General features: G+C 43.3%; 1 protein-coding gene across 1 annotated transcript in view; it reads right to left on the bottom strand.

The window, feature by feature from the left end:
- Positions 1-8,645: 8,645 nt before the first annotated feature.
- Positions 8,646-15,749, bottom strand: part of LOC137218175 (uncharacterized) — a gene marked incomplete at its 3' end in the record, with an annotated part of 28,073 nt that continues 20,969 nt past the window's right edge. The window contains exon 3 of the mRNA XM_067724955.1: positions 8,646-9,188. Within this exon, the coding sequence (XP_067581056.1) occupies positions 8,646-9,188 (543 nt within the window). The remainder of the gene's footprint in view (positions 9,189-15,749) is intronic.

Genomic DNA, 15,749 nt, shown 5'->3' on the forward strand with positions numbered 1-15,749 from the left:
GAGACTGTGGCTTTCCACATTCTCTGCAAGGGCTTTCCACATTATCTCACTGAATCTTCCTCATTACCCTATGAGGCAGGTCTTCTTACTATCTCCATTTTATAGATGAGAAGACGAGGGACTTCCCTGGCGGTCCAGTTGTTAAGACTCTACGCTCCCAATGCAGGTTCAATCCCTGGCTGGGGAACAAAGATCCTGTATGCTGCACAGTGCGGGCCCCCCCCACCCACCAAAAAAAAAAAGCTATGTATAGCTGAGAAGATGAAATTCAGAGAGGTTAAGTAACTAACCCAAGGTCACAGAGCTAATAAGTGTTAAAGTCATGATTCAAATGCAGGCAGAATTCCCACTCTCAAACACTAGACTGTCCATGAAATCTTTCTTGGTCACCCCCAGGGAGGCCTCTCTCTGGGAAGCTACAAGTTTTCAAAACAGGAAAATTCTTCTGCTGCATTTCTGTAAATGTCTTTAAGCTCCCACCGCAGTTTTACCCTGAAGGCACTCTGAAGCAGTGAGACGTAGTCCTCAAGTTTACAAGGGATGCGTTTGTAATGGAAAAGGAAATTAATGAGCCAGAGAACAGAATCAGTACTAAGAAACCCAGAGAAGTGTCTAACCGACCTTATCTGTATCTGTATTAAGAGCGGTTTTACTAATCCCAGGAAATAAGAAAGGCAGTAGGATGAAGTCACCCGTGCTGGGTTCAAGTTCCAGCTCTGCCACTTACTAGCAGACTGGCATCGGGCAAGTTGCTTAATCTCTTTGAGTCTCAGTTTCCTCATCTGTAAAATAGAGCAATAAATGGCTCCATTGCACCTCACATCATAGGGTGTGTTGGAAGGAGTAAATTAGAGCATGCACGTAAACACGTGCTTGGAGCAGGCACATAGTAAGTGTTCAGTGTATGGTATTTCTTACCATCGTTCTCTTCTACTTCTCTTAAAATCACTAGTTTTGCTCCTTTAATGTCAAGGCATTTTAACTAAAAAATAACTATCAGTAAGTCAGACTCTGACTCATTCAAACAAACAAAAATCCCCAAACTTAATTCTAGCAGTCTAGTCCTTGGTCACCCCACGTGGACCCTGCAGGAAATGTGGAGCTGAGCCTTCTCCTGTCTAGCCTCCTACAAACTTATCTGGACTCCAAAATGCACTCACCTCCTGCCCGTCTTGTCTCCCTCACTTTTTAAGAGCCTAGCAAGCATGACTGATCCAGCTGTAGTTCCTGGGTAAAATGTGCACGTGTGCCATTCCCTCTGCCTGGAATGCTGTTCCCCTCATTCAGTGATGAAATGTTGTTCACCTTTTCAGCCTACTTCAAGAGTCCTTTTCTCTTCCAGACCCCAGGACCATCCCTCGGTGTGACCACTTGGACCTACAATATATTTGTTATTATATTATATAAATTATACCTGTATTTATTTATTTTTTATTTTTTGGGTGTGCCACACGGCTTGTGGGATCTTAGTTCCCTGAACAGAGATCGAAGCTGGGCGCCTGGCAATGAGAGCACTGAGTCCTAACCACTGGACCGCCAGGGAATTCCCATCTTAACCATTTCTAAGTGTACAGTTCCATGGTATTAAGTACATTCCCATTTCACAGATGAAGAGAGTAGGGTCCAGGGAAGTTAGGCAACTTGTCCAAGATCACAGTGTTGGGAAGCAGCAGAGGGAGGATTGGAACACAGCCAGCCAGAGAACTCCTTAATGGTGAAGTCTGGGTCTTCTTCATTAGCTAACGCATAGTAGGGGCTCAAGCCCATCGGGTAAGTGAATAGTTAGGGAATGAGTGGATTGTATGGTAAACATCCTTGGGGGAGCTTTGTGAGTGATGTTCTGAAGCGCTACACATAAAAAGCCTCCACCTGTGCTTGTCTCCAGCCCTCAGGATCATCCAGGTAACAGGTGATTCACATGAGTGAAACAGACCCCAAGGTTTCTTTCCAAGGGGAAAGAAACAGAAAAAAAAAAAAAAAAAAGTGGTGCATGGCCTTTGGGATCTCCACCTCCTTGCCTGAGGCTGGCAGCTCACCTGAAATGCCCTTCTCCCCTCTCTTCACCCACTGAAACCCTGCTCAGCCTTCAGGTCCAGTGCAAACACTCCTCCTACTGTCATGCTGGAGCCCCCAGGAAGAGCCAATCTCTTCTTCTGCTCGTTTCCCACTTGTACCTTCATTTAGCATCTATTTCATACTGTTTATACCGGTTTATAATATATATCATGATGTTCTTCACATCTGTGCTCCCCTTCCTCAAATCTGTAAGCTTCCTCAGAGTAGGGGCTGTGTCTTATTTCATCTCTAATCTCTGCAACATCTAGCGCGGTGCCACGAATAACAGACACTGACTAGGAATATCTAGAGTCAAAGAGAGCTAGAATCAGGCTCCAGCTCTACCATTCACTAGCTTCGTGGCCTTCAGCTTTCTTAACCTCCTTAAGCCTCAGTTTCCCCATCTATGAAAGGGGCATAATTATCTGCTGACCTAATAGAGTTGTTAGAATTTAATAAGCTGCAGTTCATAGCTAAGGCTCACTAACTACTATTATTATTAATAAGTGTTTAATAATTAATCCAAGACCAAGAATAGGCATAACTGATTTTTCCTTCAATGGACATATAAGAAGGAAACGCTTGCAAAAATGAAACTTAGAATACCGAATAAACAGAGCTATGTAAATAATTGGTTTTGTTCAAAGGACATACAAGATAATATCATATTCATCATCTTTGCCTTCCTGCTATTATGGTTCCTGCAATAAAGTTACACAGTCAGCTGCCTCTCCAGGGAGACTGCAGAGACTAGCACACCTCCTAAACATTAACCCGATGCTCAATCTCCCAAAAGGTGGTCCATGTTGCCTTTACCCTTGTCACTCCTTTCACACTAAGGAAATTCCTACCACTTATCCAAAATGGGATTGATTAGGAAGGACCCTGAGACTACAGCGAACAGTGATTACATCGATCACCACTTGCCCCATGGTCTGATTCTTCATCTAGTAGCCGATGTGACCTTTTAAAAACAAAAACCAGCTCATGTTAGTTAAGCTAGACAATCAGCAGCAGCTTCTACAACAAGAATAAAATCTGTACTTTCTTTTTTTTAATCACAACCTACAAGGTCCTACCCAGTCTGGCTCCTTGCTGATTTATCTCCTCTCTCTACCCTGACCCTCCCGGTTCCAGCCACCCTGGCCTTCTGTCTCTTCCTCTAACATACCAAGGCCCTTTGCATTTGCTTCTTGGATCCTTGACATTTACATGGCAAAGTGTCACCTCCTTAGGAAAGCATTTCCTGACCACTGGATGGGAAATATCCCTCCCCTATTAATTCCCACATAACACATCATCATCTGAACGACATTATTTATTTTCTTATGTATTGTCTGTCACCTTCACTCCCAGCCCACTTCCTGCTTTCCCCTTGAATAGAAGCTCCATGCAGGCAGGAACCTTGCTTGTCTTGCCCCACACTGTGTCTGAGCCCCTAGAACACTGCCTGGCACTTATAAAGCAGTTAATACCTATTTATTGAATGAATAAATGGGGAAGGGGGAGCAGATTATGGTAATTTTTCACTTTTTATTTTTATATTTCAGATGAGTTTGAATTCTTTATAAAGTGCATGTACTACTTCTGTAATAAGAAAAGAGAAATAAGACTAAAACAAAACTGAAATAATAAAATTAGCATATTTAATCAAATAGATGAAAGTAACACAAATTCTTTCCCAAGTATCTATAATATACATTGCCGGCAATTCATATTTTTCAGTCTCCACACTGTTTATTAAACCTGAAACATTGGCCAGTTTAATGATCTGTTTGCCAGTCGGCACACACTCTTGGATTTTTAAATAATTGTCATCTCTCCTGGGCTTATAGAAAGATTATCGTTTGAGCTTTCCACTTTATTCCAATCTCCTACTCATAAGCACATTTATTTCCACCTCTACGCTTTTGCCAATGCTGTTATCTCTCCTGGCATCTCCTACCCGCTGTGCCACCATCCCCCACCTCCCCTGTCCAAAATCTTGATCATCCTTTAAGGCACACTCAAATCTTTCAAGAAACGGCCAAGACCACCGACAACTGTGCTTTTAAAAAGCTCTGTGCTTTGTCAAAAGGCACCTTGTCTTTGTGTCTCCCCTAATTAATTACAGTTGGTTGAAAGCAATACTTTTATATATCTAACCACACTGAAATGTCACTATGCATTTTCCAACTGAGTAAAAAAAAACAAAAAACCTACTCACTTCTAGTGGAAAAATGTTGTCAGAAGTGGATGGGAGGGCTTTCCTGGTGGCGCAGTGGTTAAGAATCCACCTGCCAATGCAGGGGACACGGGTTCGAGCCCTGGTCCGGGAAGATCCCACATGACACGGAGCAACTGAGCCCGTGCGCCGCAACTACTGAGCCTGTGCTCTAGAGCCCGCGAGCCACAACTACTGAAGCCCATGTGCCACAACTACTGAAGCCCGCATGCCTAGAGCCCGTGCTCCGCAAGGAGAAGCCACCGCAATGAGAAGCCCGTGCACCACAACAAAGAGTAGCCCCCCTGATCACCGCAACTAGAGAAAGCCCATGCACAGCAATGAAGACCCAACGCAGCCAAAAATAAATAAATAAATGTATTAAAAAAAAAAAAAAGAATAAGTGGATGGGATCAATTCCTTAGACTCCTTCTCAAAGGAGAAAATACTAGGTGGTTTCCAAGGGTGCAAAAGCCGTTTCCTACACCTTCCCATAAGGAAGAAGGTGGTATCTACACAATCATTACCTGGAACTTACAAAGAAATGCACGCAAGGAAAAACTGGCAGGCTGGAATAATCTCCTCCAATGCTATTGGGCACCATCCTCTTATGTCCTATTGCTGTGGTCCCCAACGTTTTTTGGAACGTTGGTTTCCGGTTTCGTGGAAGACAATTTTTCCACGGACCGGGGGTGGGGGGACGGTTTCAGGATGATTCATGGGCATTACATTTACTGTGCACTTTACTTCTATTATTATTACATTGTAATATATAATGAAATAATTATACAACTCACCATAATACAGAATCAGTGGGAGCCCTGAGCTTGTTTTCACTTGCCACTCACTGATAAGGTTTTGATATGAGTCTGCAAGCAATTGATTTGTTATGGTCTCTGTGCAGGCAAACCTCTCTGCTAATGATAATCTGTATTTGCAGCCGCTCCCCAGCGCTGGCATCACCACCTCAGCTCCACTTCAGATCATCAGGCATTAGATTCTCATAAGGAGCGCACAACCTAGATCCCTCGCATGCGCAGTTCACGGTAGGGTTCCAGCTCCTATGAGAATCTAATGCCGCAGCTGACCTGACAGGAGGCGGAGCTCAGGCGGTAGTGCAATGATAGGGAGAGTCTGTAAATACCGATGATGCTTCGCTCACCTGCCTGCTGCTCACCTCCTGCTGTATGGCCTGGTTCCTAACAGGCCACAGGCTGATACCGGTCCATGGCCCGGGGTTGGGGACCCCTGCCCTATTGTGACAACCATTCAGCATGGATTGAGTGCTTACTGTATGTCAAGCACTGTGCTAAATGCATTATATACATTATCTTATTTAATCCTCCCAACAGCCTGAAGTGGTCCTTACTATCCTGTTGGAAGATGTCACTGAGAGGATGGAACTGCCAGCTGACTCTTGAGCAGGACTGGGGTCATCGGAGGCTCCTCACCCCTCCCGTCCTTGAAATGTATATTCCACCCATTCTTCTTGCACTAGGAGCCAGTTCAAGGATGCGGCTTTGAGAGAGTAGGATGTTGTTGAGACCATCAGGATGGGATACACCACTGAACCCCATTAAGGCCTCTATGTAAACTGTTGAGATTCTGGCGGGCCGGTGCAGAGATCTTGTGGCGCCCAAGACAAGCCTCGTATGTAAGTTCCCTTGTTGCTAAACCTGCCACCTACCAATCTGGAGTGGCTGTCTCTTTCTTTGGCCTCTTCTTGCCCTCTGAGTACGGGGCCAGTTTCAGATTTCAGCTGGCAAGTTCCCAAGGGTTCAAACCAACATATCCCCATTTTATAGATGAGACAGCTAACTTACAGAACGGTTCAGCAATTTTCCCAGGGTGACAAAGCAACAAGGTGTTAGAGCTGGTTTGGATCCATGTCACCTGATTTCAAAACTCTCATTCTTAGCTACTATACTATTTATATCTTCTACCTAGAAACTCTAGCTAACATTAAAGAGAATGGTTAATACAACCTTAACTGAAAATGACCAGTTTTGCAATCTTTTTCCCCTTTTCAAGTCTTTTTAAGTAACACCTACTCAGTGTTTAACATAAAATATTTAAATATGTGTAAAAGTTAAACAGAGAGTGTCTTCTTTTTAATGGGCCTCTCTTTTTCTCCAGCATTTCCTGCATAGCGACATTGGCTTGACAATTATTATGCCACAGAATCAATAGTACTAATTTTCACACTTCATTAATAAATAAGTGGAGGCCCCAGATGTTATGGGATGGATCCACAGATCCCCTGGGAGTTGAGAGAGAGTCCAAAAAGAAAAAAAAGTCCACTTAAAAAAAAAAAAAAAAAAGTTAGGCTGCAGACAAGAGTCTAGAGATCAAAAGTCTAGATTCAAAAGTGAAACTCTGAAAAAAAAAAAAAAGTGAAACTCTGGATCAGTGCTTTAAGAAGATTTTGAATTTGAATAGGTAAAAATGAAAGAAAAAAAAAGATTTGGGGATCCACACCAAAAGCAGATCAGAAACTGTGGTCTTGCATCTGAATGGGAAGCAAGAGTGAGAATCTTTGTTGGTTTGGAAGAGAGAGGATAAGAAAGCCTTTCCGCCAACCTTTTAACAGTTTGCAGCCTAAGACTTAGAAGTACAAAAATTTCAGGAGCAAAAATGCTATAAATCAGGTTTTCACTGCAATTTTTCTGTATGCTTGAAATTTTTCCTAATAAAGTGGTGAGAACATAAAAAAACATAAGAGAATTACTAGGGACCTGGCCAACATTGCAGCTTTAGTCCATAGTGTTGATTTATGTAATTCTTTGCAAAGGATAAAAACAGGTTCTTTCTACAGATGTAGTAACAAAATAATGGAAGCAGCCAATATATTCAGCACTTACCTTGAGCTCTACCTACATCATCTTATTGAATGTTCACAATTAAGCCATAAGGTATGTATTATTATCATCTCCCTTTCAGAGAACAGAGGCAGAGTGAGGCTTAAAAAAAATGTGACTAGTTATAAATTCAGTCACATGTCAGCAAGGCGGCAGAGCCAGGATTCAAACCCAGGGCTTCTATTCTGCACAGACCCAGTAGTCTTTCAAGGCCACCGTGAACTCCAGAGACCAACAGGCTGCCACATACTTAAAATCACTGAATGTGTTCTGGGACTCTCAACAGATTTAGAAAGCTTCCTGAAAATGTGAAAGCAATACACCTTCAGGTTAAAAGCAGAGAGGGGCGCAGGGGCCCAACAAACCTGAGTTCAAATCCTGACTCTGCCACTTAAATCACCTCACCTAGCAAGCCCCAATTTTTCCATCTATGTAAGGGGAGTCATAAGTCATAATATTCCCCTCAAGGAGGCTGTTCCAGGGATTGAATGAGAGGATGCATTTAAAGTTCTTAGCACAGGCAAGACTTAATACATGGCAATCTATCAACAAAAGGCAGCCATTGTGGGTATTATTTTGAGCTTGCAGGAAGACCAGAGACCCTCAGCCCTCATGTCATGTTAAAGTACCAAAGCCAAAGGGTTTTGAAAGGATGAAACGGGAGGAAGGACCCATATTTTAAAAGGAGAAAGAAAAGAAAAGGAGAGAGGCTGGACACACTCTGGTTTCCAGGTGCAGAACTAAGACATTTGACTGTGATTTCTACTTGAACCCATGAAAACCAGAGTACAGTTGAGCCATTCTAAAAAGATCTTCTTAATTTGTAATTACAGGTATGGAGAAAGCACACACACACACAATCTTCTACCAGGTGAAGACAGGAAAAGAGCATATTCACAATACTTCGGTCCAACATAGCTCAGCGCCAAGGCAGGAAGCTGAGGGTCCTTGTGAAGGGCGAGACGGCCCTTCCCAGCCCGGATGGAGGTACGGAGCTAAAGCAAGCAGTGCAAGGGCAGGGGACTGCTAAGCGCCCGGGGTTTGCAGGGAGGGCTGGTGACGCTGGGACCCCTGCAGCTGCCTCTATACTTTGAGAGCAGGAGTTTCAACTACTGCATCCTATTCATTAAAAACAAACAATCCTTAGTTTATTTGTTAATGTTGTTGACCCCAAAATACCGTAGAGAGAAGTAGCAAATACAGTCTGTCCATTTCAGAACTGCCTTCTAGGATTGTACCCAAACCAGAGACTTTGAGTCAAGAGAGAAAGAAGGGCGTGCACAGGGTTAACCTTCCCCTAATCCTTTCCCTCCCACTCGCGACCCTGGAGAAGGCAGGAGAAGAAACGCTGGGAATTTCAGGTGTGCCCTGAACCTCACGCCGGGGGAGAAGCAAAAGCAGAAACCCAGCGGACACTCCCCCCTCTCCAGAGACGTGGGCGCTTTCCAGGATGGTCCAAAGGCTCCAGCGTCCTAGTGCATCCCGGTGGAGAAAAGACCCTCCTCCCTCGGCTGCGGGAAAGACCCTACTTTCCAAGACCGGCTGCGAGCTTGGATCCGGGACTCCCGAGTCCACCCCAGACTCCCGGCTCAGCTGCCTGGAGATTCCCGAGCCTCCCGGTGAAGCCCAACCCGGAGGCTTTTGTTCGAGGGAGAGAGCGTCGCAGCGCAGCGCAGCGCATCCCCGCAGCGCTGAAAGCCCCGCTGCGGGGGCGCCTCCCTCGGTCCGCTCCCTACCAACCCCGCGCTCCCGCGACCACCCGCTCCAGCGCACGGATCCCCAACTGTCCCACCCCCCGCCCGAATACTCACTTCTCCCCAGTCCCTCCGCTTTCCACGCCGTCTCCTCCACCGCCCCATAGCGCCTCAAAGGCTTCTCAGCTTCCAGATGGATGGACAAAGATTGCTTTAACTCCATCGCTGATCTCCGCGGGCAGGTCGACGGGTCTCCCTTTACTCCATCCCCGCTGCGGGTTGCAGGGAGGGAGGCGGCTCCAGCCAGCAGCGTCTTAAGGGGCCGGGCGCTCGTGACGTTGCTCCATCTCTTCCGCCGCCAGGGCCGGGGACAGCCGACTGGTACAGGAGTGTTGGGGGGGGGGGGGAGGAGGGGGAGAGAGAGAGAGAGAGAGAGAGAGAGAAAAAAAAAGGATGAGGACGCATGCGCAATGGAGGCTTGGGGGCGGGGAGCTTGGGGGCTGGGTAGACAGAAAAGAGGGTAGGTGATAACTCTACGAAGAACAACAAAACAACTAAAACAGAACCATCACAAAGGAAGTAAAAACAAGGCAGCAGCCCATACTGGGGCTTGTGACATCAGCGTGCTGCTAGGTTTTGAGTGGGATTTGTGAGAGCATCTCTATCTGGGGGCAATGGATCCATCTTTGTGGCGAGTGTTACAGAAGCGTGAGTGTGGACCTGGATCTGTGGGTTCTGGGCTTGGCTGAGTGCGTTTTTGTGACAATCTCTGTCGTTTGCATCTGTGTGTATTTTGAATTTGAATTTGAATATAAAATGGGACAGTCTTGTCTGCCGGTGCCTGTGTCCACTCTGTATGTGTTTGCATGAACTTCAGAGAGACATGAAACTATTTTGGACACAAGTATAACAAAGCTATTTGGAACATGGGTCTTTACTTTCCAGAAACCCAGAGGTTTATCTTAACCAACAAAGCACAGCAGCATTAAAAGTACAGGTAAAATCAGCAGCTAGACTGATTTTTAAAATAGTACTATTTATTGAATGATGGCTAGGTGCTAAACACTCCCCAATAACTCTGTGAAACAGATACTGTTTTGTTAGCTTTGTTTTATAGAAGATGAAACTGAGGTGCAGCAAGATTAAGTTATTTGCCCAAATTCCCACACTTACCAAGTGGTCTGGTCAGCACTTGAATCCAGACTTAGCCTCTTTATTGTACTGACCTTCTTGACTGCACAGGTATGTAGTTTTGTACTGAGCTGGGGGAGAAGCTCTATAGGACATGTGTTGTTCATTTGTTGTTTGTTGTTATTCTTAAGACATCATCTGGGGCAAGTATCCACACAGCTTGTGGAGGTATGAAAAGGCTTTAAGAAAATGATTTATCAACCAGCAGCAAGAGGCTTCAAAAATTTATGATCAGGAAAGTACTTCTAAATAGCTCATGAGAGAAAAAGGAGATAACAATGAAAAATTTTAAATATTTAGACCTCGATAGTCATGAGAGTATCACATATCAAAACTTGTAAGTTTTGATGTAAGTAAATGCATAGCCTTAAATGCATGCATTTAAAAATGTAAGTCTAAAAATAAATGGGTTAGGATGAATAGGTAAGCAAAATGTGGTCTTTCCATACAGTGGAATACTATTCAGCCTTTAAAAAGGAAGGGGATTCTGCAATATGCTACAACATGGATGAAACTTGAGGACATAATGCTAAGTGAAATAAACCAGTCACAAAAAGACAAACACTGTACAATTCCACTTATGTGATGTGCCTAGAGTAGTGAAAATCACAGGAACAGAAAGTAGAATGGTGGTTGCTGAGGGCTAAGGGGAGGGAAGAATGCGGAGTTTTTGTTTAATGGGTATAGATTTGCAGTATTTCAAGATGAAAAGAGTTTTGGGGGTGGATGGGGGTAACGGATGCACAACAATGTGAATGTATTTAATACCACTGAGCTATACACTTAAAACTAGTTGAACTGGTTAAAAAAAAATCATTGTATTCAACTGAAAAGACTACAAGAGAAAAGAAGAGATAAAACCTAAGTGAAATAGAAAAATAATAATAAGAGCATAAATTAAGGTAATAGGGACTTCCCTGGTGGCACAATGGTTAAGAATCCGCCTGCCAGAGCAGGGGACACGGATTCAAACCCTGGTCCGGGAAGATCCCACATGCCGCGGAGCAACTAAGCCCATGCACCACAACTACTGAGCCAGCGCTCTAGAGCCTGTGAGCCACAGCTACTAAGCCCACATGCCGCAACTACTGAAGCCCGCGTACCTAGAGCCCATGCTCTGCAACAAGAGAAGCCACCGCAATGAGAAGCCCGCACACTGCAATGATGAGTAGACCCTGCTCGCCACAACTAGAGAAAGCCTGCGCACAGCAACGAAGACCCAACACAGCCAAAAATAAATAAATTAAAACAACAACAACAACAACACTGAGTGGAGAAACTGGAACCCTCATACATTACTGGTGGAAATGTACAATGGTGCAGCCACTTTGGAAGACAGTCTGGCATTTTCTCAAAAGGGTAAACACAGTTATCACATGACCCAGCAATTCTACTCCTCGGTATAGACCCACAAGAAATGAAAGATACATCCACACAAAAACTTGTTTGAACAAATGCTCACAGCAGCATTATTCACAATAGCCAAAAAAGTGAAAACAACCCAAATGTCCATCAACTGATGAATGAATAAATAAAATGTGGTATATTCCTACAGGGGAATGTTACTTGGTAATAATGAGGGATGAAGTACTGATACATGTTGCAACACAGTTAAATCTTGAAAACGCTATGCTAAGTGAAAGACACCAGTCACAATAGACCATAAGTTATATGATCCCATTTATATAAACTGTCTAGATTCTTTATCTACAGAGAAAACATTATAGCAAATCAACAGAGAAAGAAAGTAGGTTAGTGGTTGCTTAGGGCTGGGGGTGGAGGAAAACAGGCGAAGGCAGGGACTGCTAAAGATTACAGGGTTTCCTTTTGGTGAAAATGTTCTAAAATTGTGATGATGGTTGCATAACTCTAGTAATATACTAAAAACCTTTGAATATGTACCTTTAAAAGGGTGATTTGAATAGTATATGAATTATATCTCAATAAAGCTATTAACAAAAAAAATTAAATTGAATGGAATTTAACCATTTAAATCGCAACACATTATCATAAGGTTAATGGAGACTAAGGCCAGCCTGTGCAGCCAGCCAGCAGGGAATTCCAGGGGTCTGGCCACACAATCCAAATCTGTCCTGGTCCTACCTGGGGTTTGGCATTACCTGATGGTGGCTGTCCATTCTAGCTTGTGTGTGTGTGTGTTTTTCATATTCTTTTCCATTATGGTTTATTACAGGATATTGAATATAGTTTCCTGTGCTAAACATAAAGACCTTGTTGTTTATGCATTCCATATGTAATCGTTTGCATCTGCTAATCCCATACCCCCGATCCATTCTTCCCCCATCAGCTTGTGTGTTGATGGATGTCACTTGAGGTCCTGTGGCAACTGGAATTTCCAAAACAAAGACAGTGATTCCAGGACAGTGATTCCCCAGTTAGTGGCTCAATTACACGGGGCCCGATTCAGAAAAATTAGGCTAGGCAAACACCTCCCCACCCATCAGCCCACCCCCGCCAACCCTTCTGTCTCCCACTTAATATGTACCTTGGCCAGCATTATCCTGGGGTTTTAGTGAATTAGCCATTTTGCTACTAGTATATAGGCTATATGTTAGTAGGACTACAGTGATGCTTCTGTATCTGGAGAGATAGTAAAAGTTTCAACTGCAATGCAAACATATTCATGAAAGAACATCAGAAGGATCATTTCCCATTCCCATGATATGTCTTTCATTCCAGTTTAAATCATGGAGAAAGGGGGAAAATGTGGGTGTGGAGATGCACTGATATTGTTCAAGCTATTTTTACTCTCACAAAATGGGTCCCTCCCCTAATGGCCCCAATTTCTCCTAATAGATCATTTTTTATTAAAGCATATCATTTATCAGCCTTGTCTCTCTTTGATTCCTGGAAAACATTCTTTGAATATTTCAGGGAAAGACGTTACTAGCCATTTAAGTGGAATGCCCCCCATAATCAGTATGGCATTATACCTTGTATTCCAACTGAATCACATCCTGTCAGTCACACACTCTGATTATAGAAACAGTGGAATAGCCAGAGAAGAATTGATCTGTGTGTCTGTAGAGAACAAACGTATGGACACCAAGGGGGGAAAGTGGGGGGGCGGGGGATGAATTGGGACTGACATACATACACTAATATGTATAAAATGGATAACTAATAAGAACCTGCTGTATAAAAAATAAATAAAATAAAATTCAGAAGTTCAAAAAAAAAACTGGGAAAAGAAAAAGAATTCATCTGTGTTTCAATGAAAAGCCTAATGCAGAGGGAAAAAAAAAATCTCCCCGTGTCTCAAAGAAATATAAGAAGTGTTGCTTCTAGAACGTGGGAATTCCAGAAACTATGATTTGCATGAGAAGAAACATTAATTTTAAGATTCAGAAGAAAAAGTTCTAGAGGTTAGGGCCATAGATGGAAGTCAGGATGCTTGAGTGAGATCATGACTCCATGATTGGAAGCTATTTACCTTAAACCAACTATGGAAGCTGTCCAAGAAATAGTTTCCTTTCCTGTAAAATGGGGTTAATTATGAAACATGCTTAGTACAGCACATGGCACAGAATAAATATTCAATAAATGTCATTTATTCTGTTAATTTCATCACTGCTGCCAATACTTGAAGCTAAAAGTTGGCTTCCGTGCTGTGCTGTAGTCATCAAGTTATCAAGGTCATCCTTACATAAATCCCAGAATATGCAACTCTATGAAGTCATTACATTTGTCATAATAATATTCCTAATTTTACAGACTCTTCCAGGGAGATCAGTGTTATCCAGTATTAACACGTTCCTAAATTGATCGTTAGCAGATATCTTGGAGTTCCACAGATGAGGAGTTTCAGGAAGCAGTGAAAGAGATTCACAGAGAAGAACTGGAAAATGCAAAAACTGGACCAGGTTGCATGCCTCCTGCACAGTCCAGGAGCCTACCCCATGTCAACTGCTCTGCAAAGAAGTTGTCACTTATGCTTGCAAGGCAGACTCCAAAGCAGAACCGTACACTTTCATCAGGCAGAGTTGGGATTAGTACAGCTCTCTTCTCTCATCAAAACTGGGGTGTTTTGTTGGTTTGTTTCATTTGTTTATTTTTTATTTTTATTTTATGTGTTTTTTTTTGGTGTGTTCCATTTGTAAAGTCAGTGATCAATGTCTTAAGAAGGCATCACTTTCATAAAGCAGATCTGGGGTTTTAGTGTTTCATTTCTATAATAAAATAACATATCATCAGTTTCCAACCCACATAAACACAAGACACACTTGGGACATGTTAGTAGGCATGTAAAGAATATTACCTGTAGAGCAGAGTGATAAAAAAAAACTTGGGCTCTGTCATCCTGGCTCCACCACTTACTAGCGGTATGACCTTGGGCAAGTCACTTCCTCTCTATTCTCCTGAAAATGCTCTAAAGATCCGTAATGGCCTATTTTTTGTCACATCCAATAGCTTCTTTCCAGTCATCATCCTATTTAATCTCTCCAAAAATATATAACGCTGTGGACCAGACCCTACTCCAAACTCCCTCTCTACCCAGTTTCCAGGACATGCTCTCTCCTGTCCTCTTGGTTCCCACTCCTGCTGTTCCAGTCCTCCCTTCTCGTCTCCTTCACAAGCTCTTTCTCCATCACTCACCCCCTTCAGTTAAGGTTCCCAGTGTTTATCCCTTTCATCTTCTCCTCTTCTCATTCTTCACCTCTTCCTAGTTAAACCCATCTTCTGTTCAATCTCCATCTCCAGCCCCCGTCCTTCTCTCCTCTTAGAAACATCCAGCAGTCTTGGGGAAATTGATAAAAAGAGGAAAATGGGTTTGGAAGAGAAAATAGAGTTCAAGAGAGTTCCAGAAAGCACACTGTATATTCCTCTTAAAGGAGGTTTAGAAGAGAGAAAAGAAGCTGAGGAAACATGCCGAAGACTTCGGACCTGAAATCCTGCATCCGTTGGAGAGCAGGGAGCTGGTACTTCTGCCCAAAGTGCTCAAGGAGTGGGATCATGTGTTTTGGCTGTGCTGGGGCATGAAGTTATTAGGAGTGAGGTCAATGCTACATGCCTGTAAGAGGGTGGTGGTGGGGGGAGTCTGAAAAAAAGTCCCCAGGGCATGTGGGGACTCTATTATGATGCTTTCTGTTTTTCAATGTTTATTGAGTGGTTACTGGTACCAAGCACTTTACAAGACTTACCCTTCTTAACTCTGTATCTCTGTCCTGTGAGATCAGGGTTTGTAGCTACAGAGAGGTTGTAGTTTGCCAGTAAGTGGCAGCACCTGCACTCAGTCTCAGTCGGCCAGTCTCAGAGTCCAAACACTTAACCACAATCCCACATCCCCTCTCAAAGCTTTCCTTTCTCCTCCAGGAATCACCATGGCAACAGCCAGGAAGAGGGATTTATAACCTCAACCTGAACATGTTCAAAATCAGACTCCTTATATTTCCCCCCAAACCTGCTCCACCTCAATTAGAAATCTCAGATTTAGCCTCTGTACCTTACTCTCAAACATTCCACACTCTTTTTACACATAGTCAGTCAACAAATCCTGTTGATTCTACCTTGGAAATCTCTCCAAAATCCAATTGTCCTCTTCATTCTCACTGCCCTGCTCTAGCTCAATGCTGCAACACCTTTTTCCCAGACTATTGCAAAAAAACATCTTTTCTGGGTTTTTTCCCTACTAGAGACTATTCTCCACATTGCTTCTAAAAATATCTTTTTAAAAAATATTTATTTATTTATTTGGTTGCACCAGGTCTTAGTTGAGGCAGGCGGGCT

This window comes from Pseudorca crassidens, unplaced genomic scaffold, assembly GCF_039906515.1.
Source record: "Pseudorca crassidens isolate mPseCra1 unplaced genomic scaffold, mPseCra1.hap1 Scaffold_313, whole genome shotgun sequence".
In the NCBI taxonomy this organism is placed as follows: Eukaryota; Metazoa; Chordata; class Mammalia; order Artiodactyla; family Delphinidae; genus Pseudorca; species Pseudorca crassidens.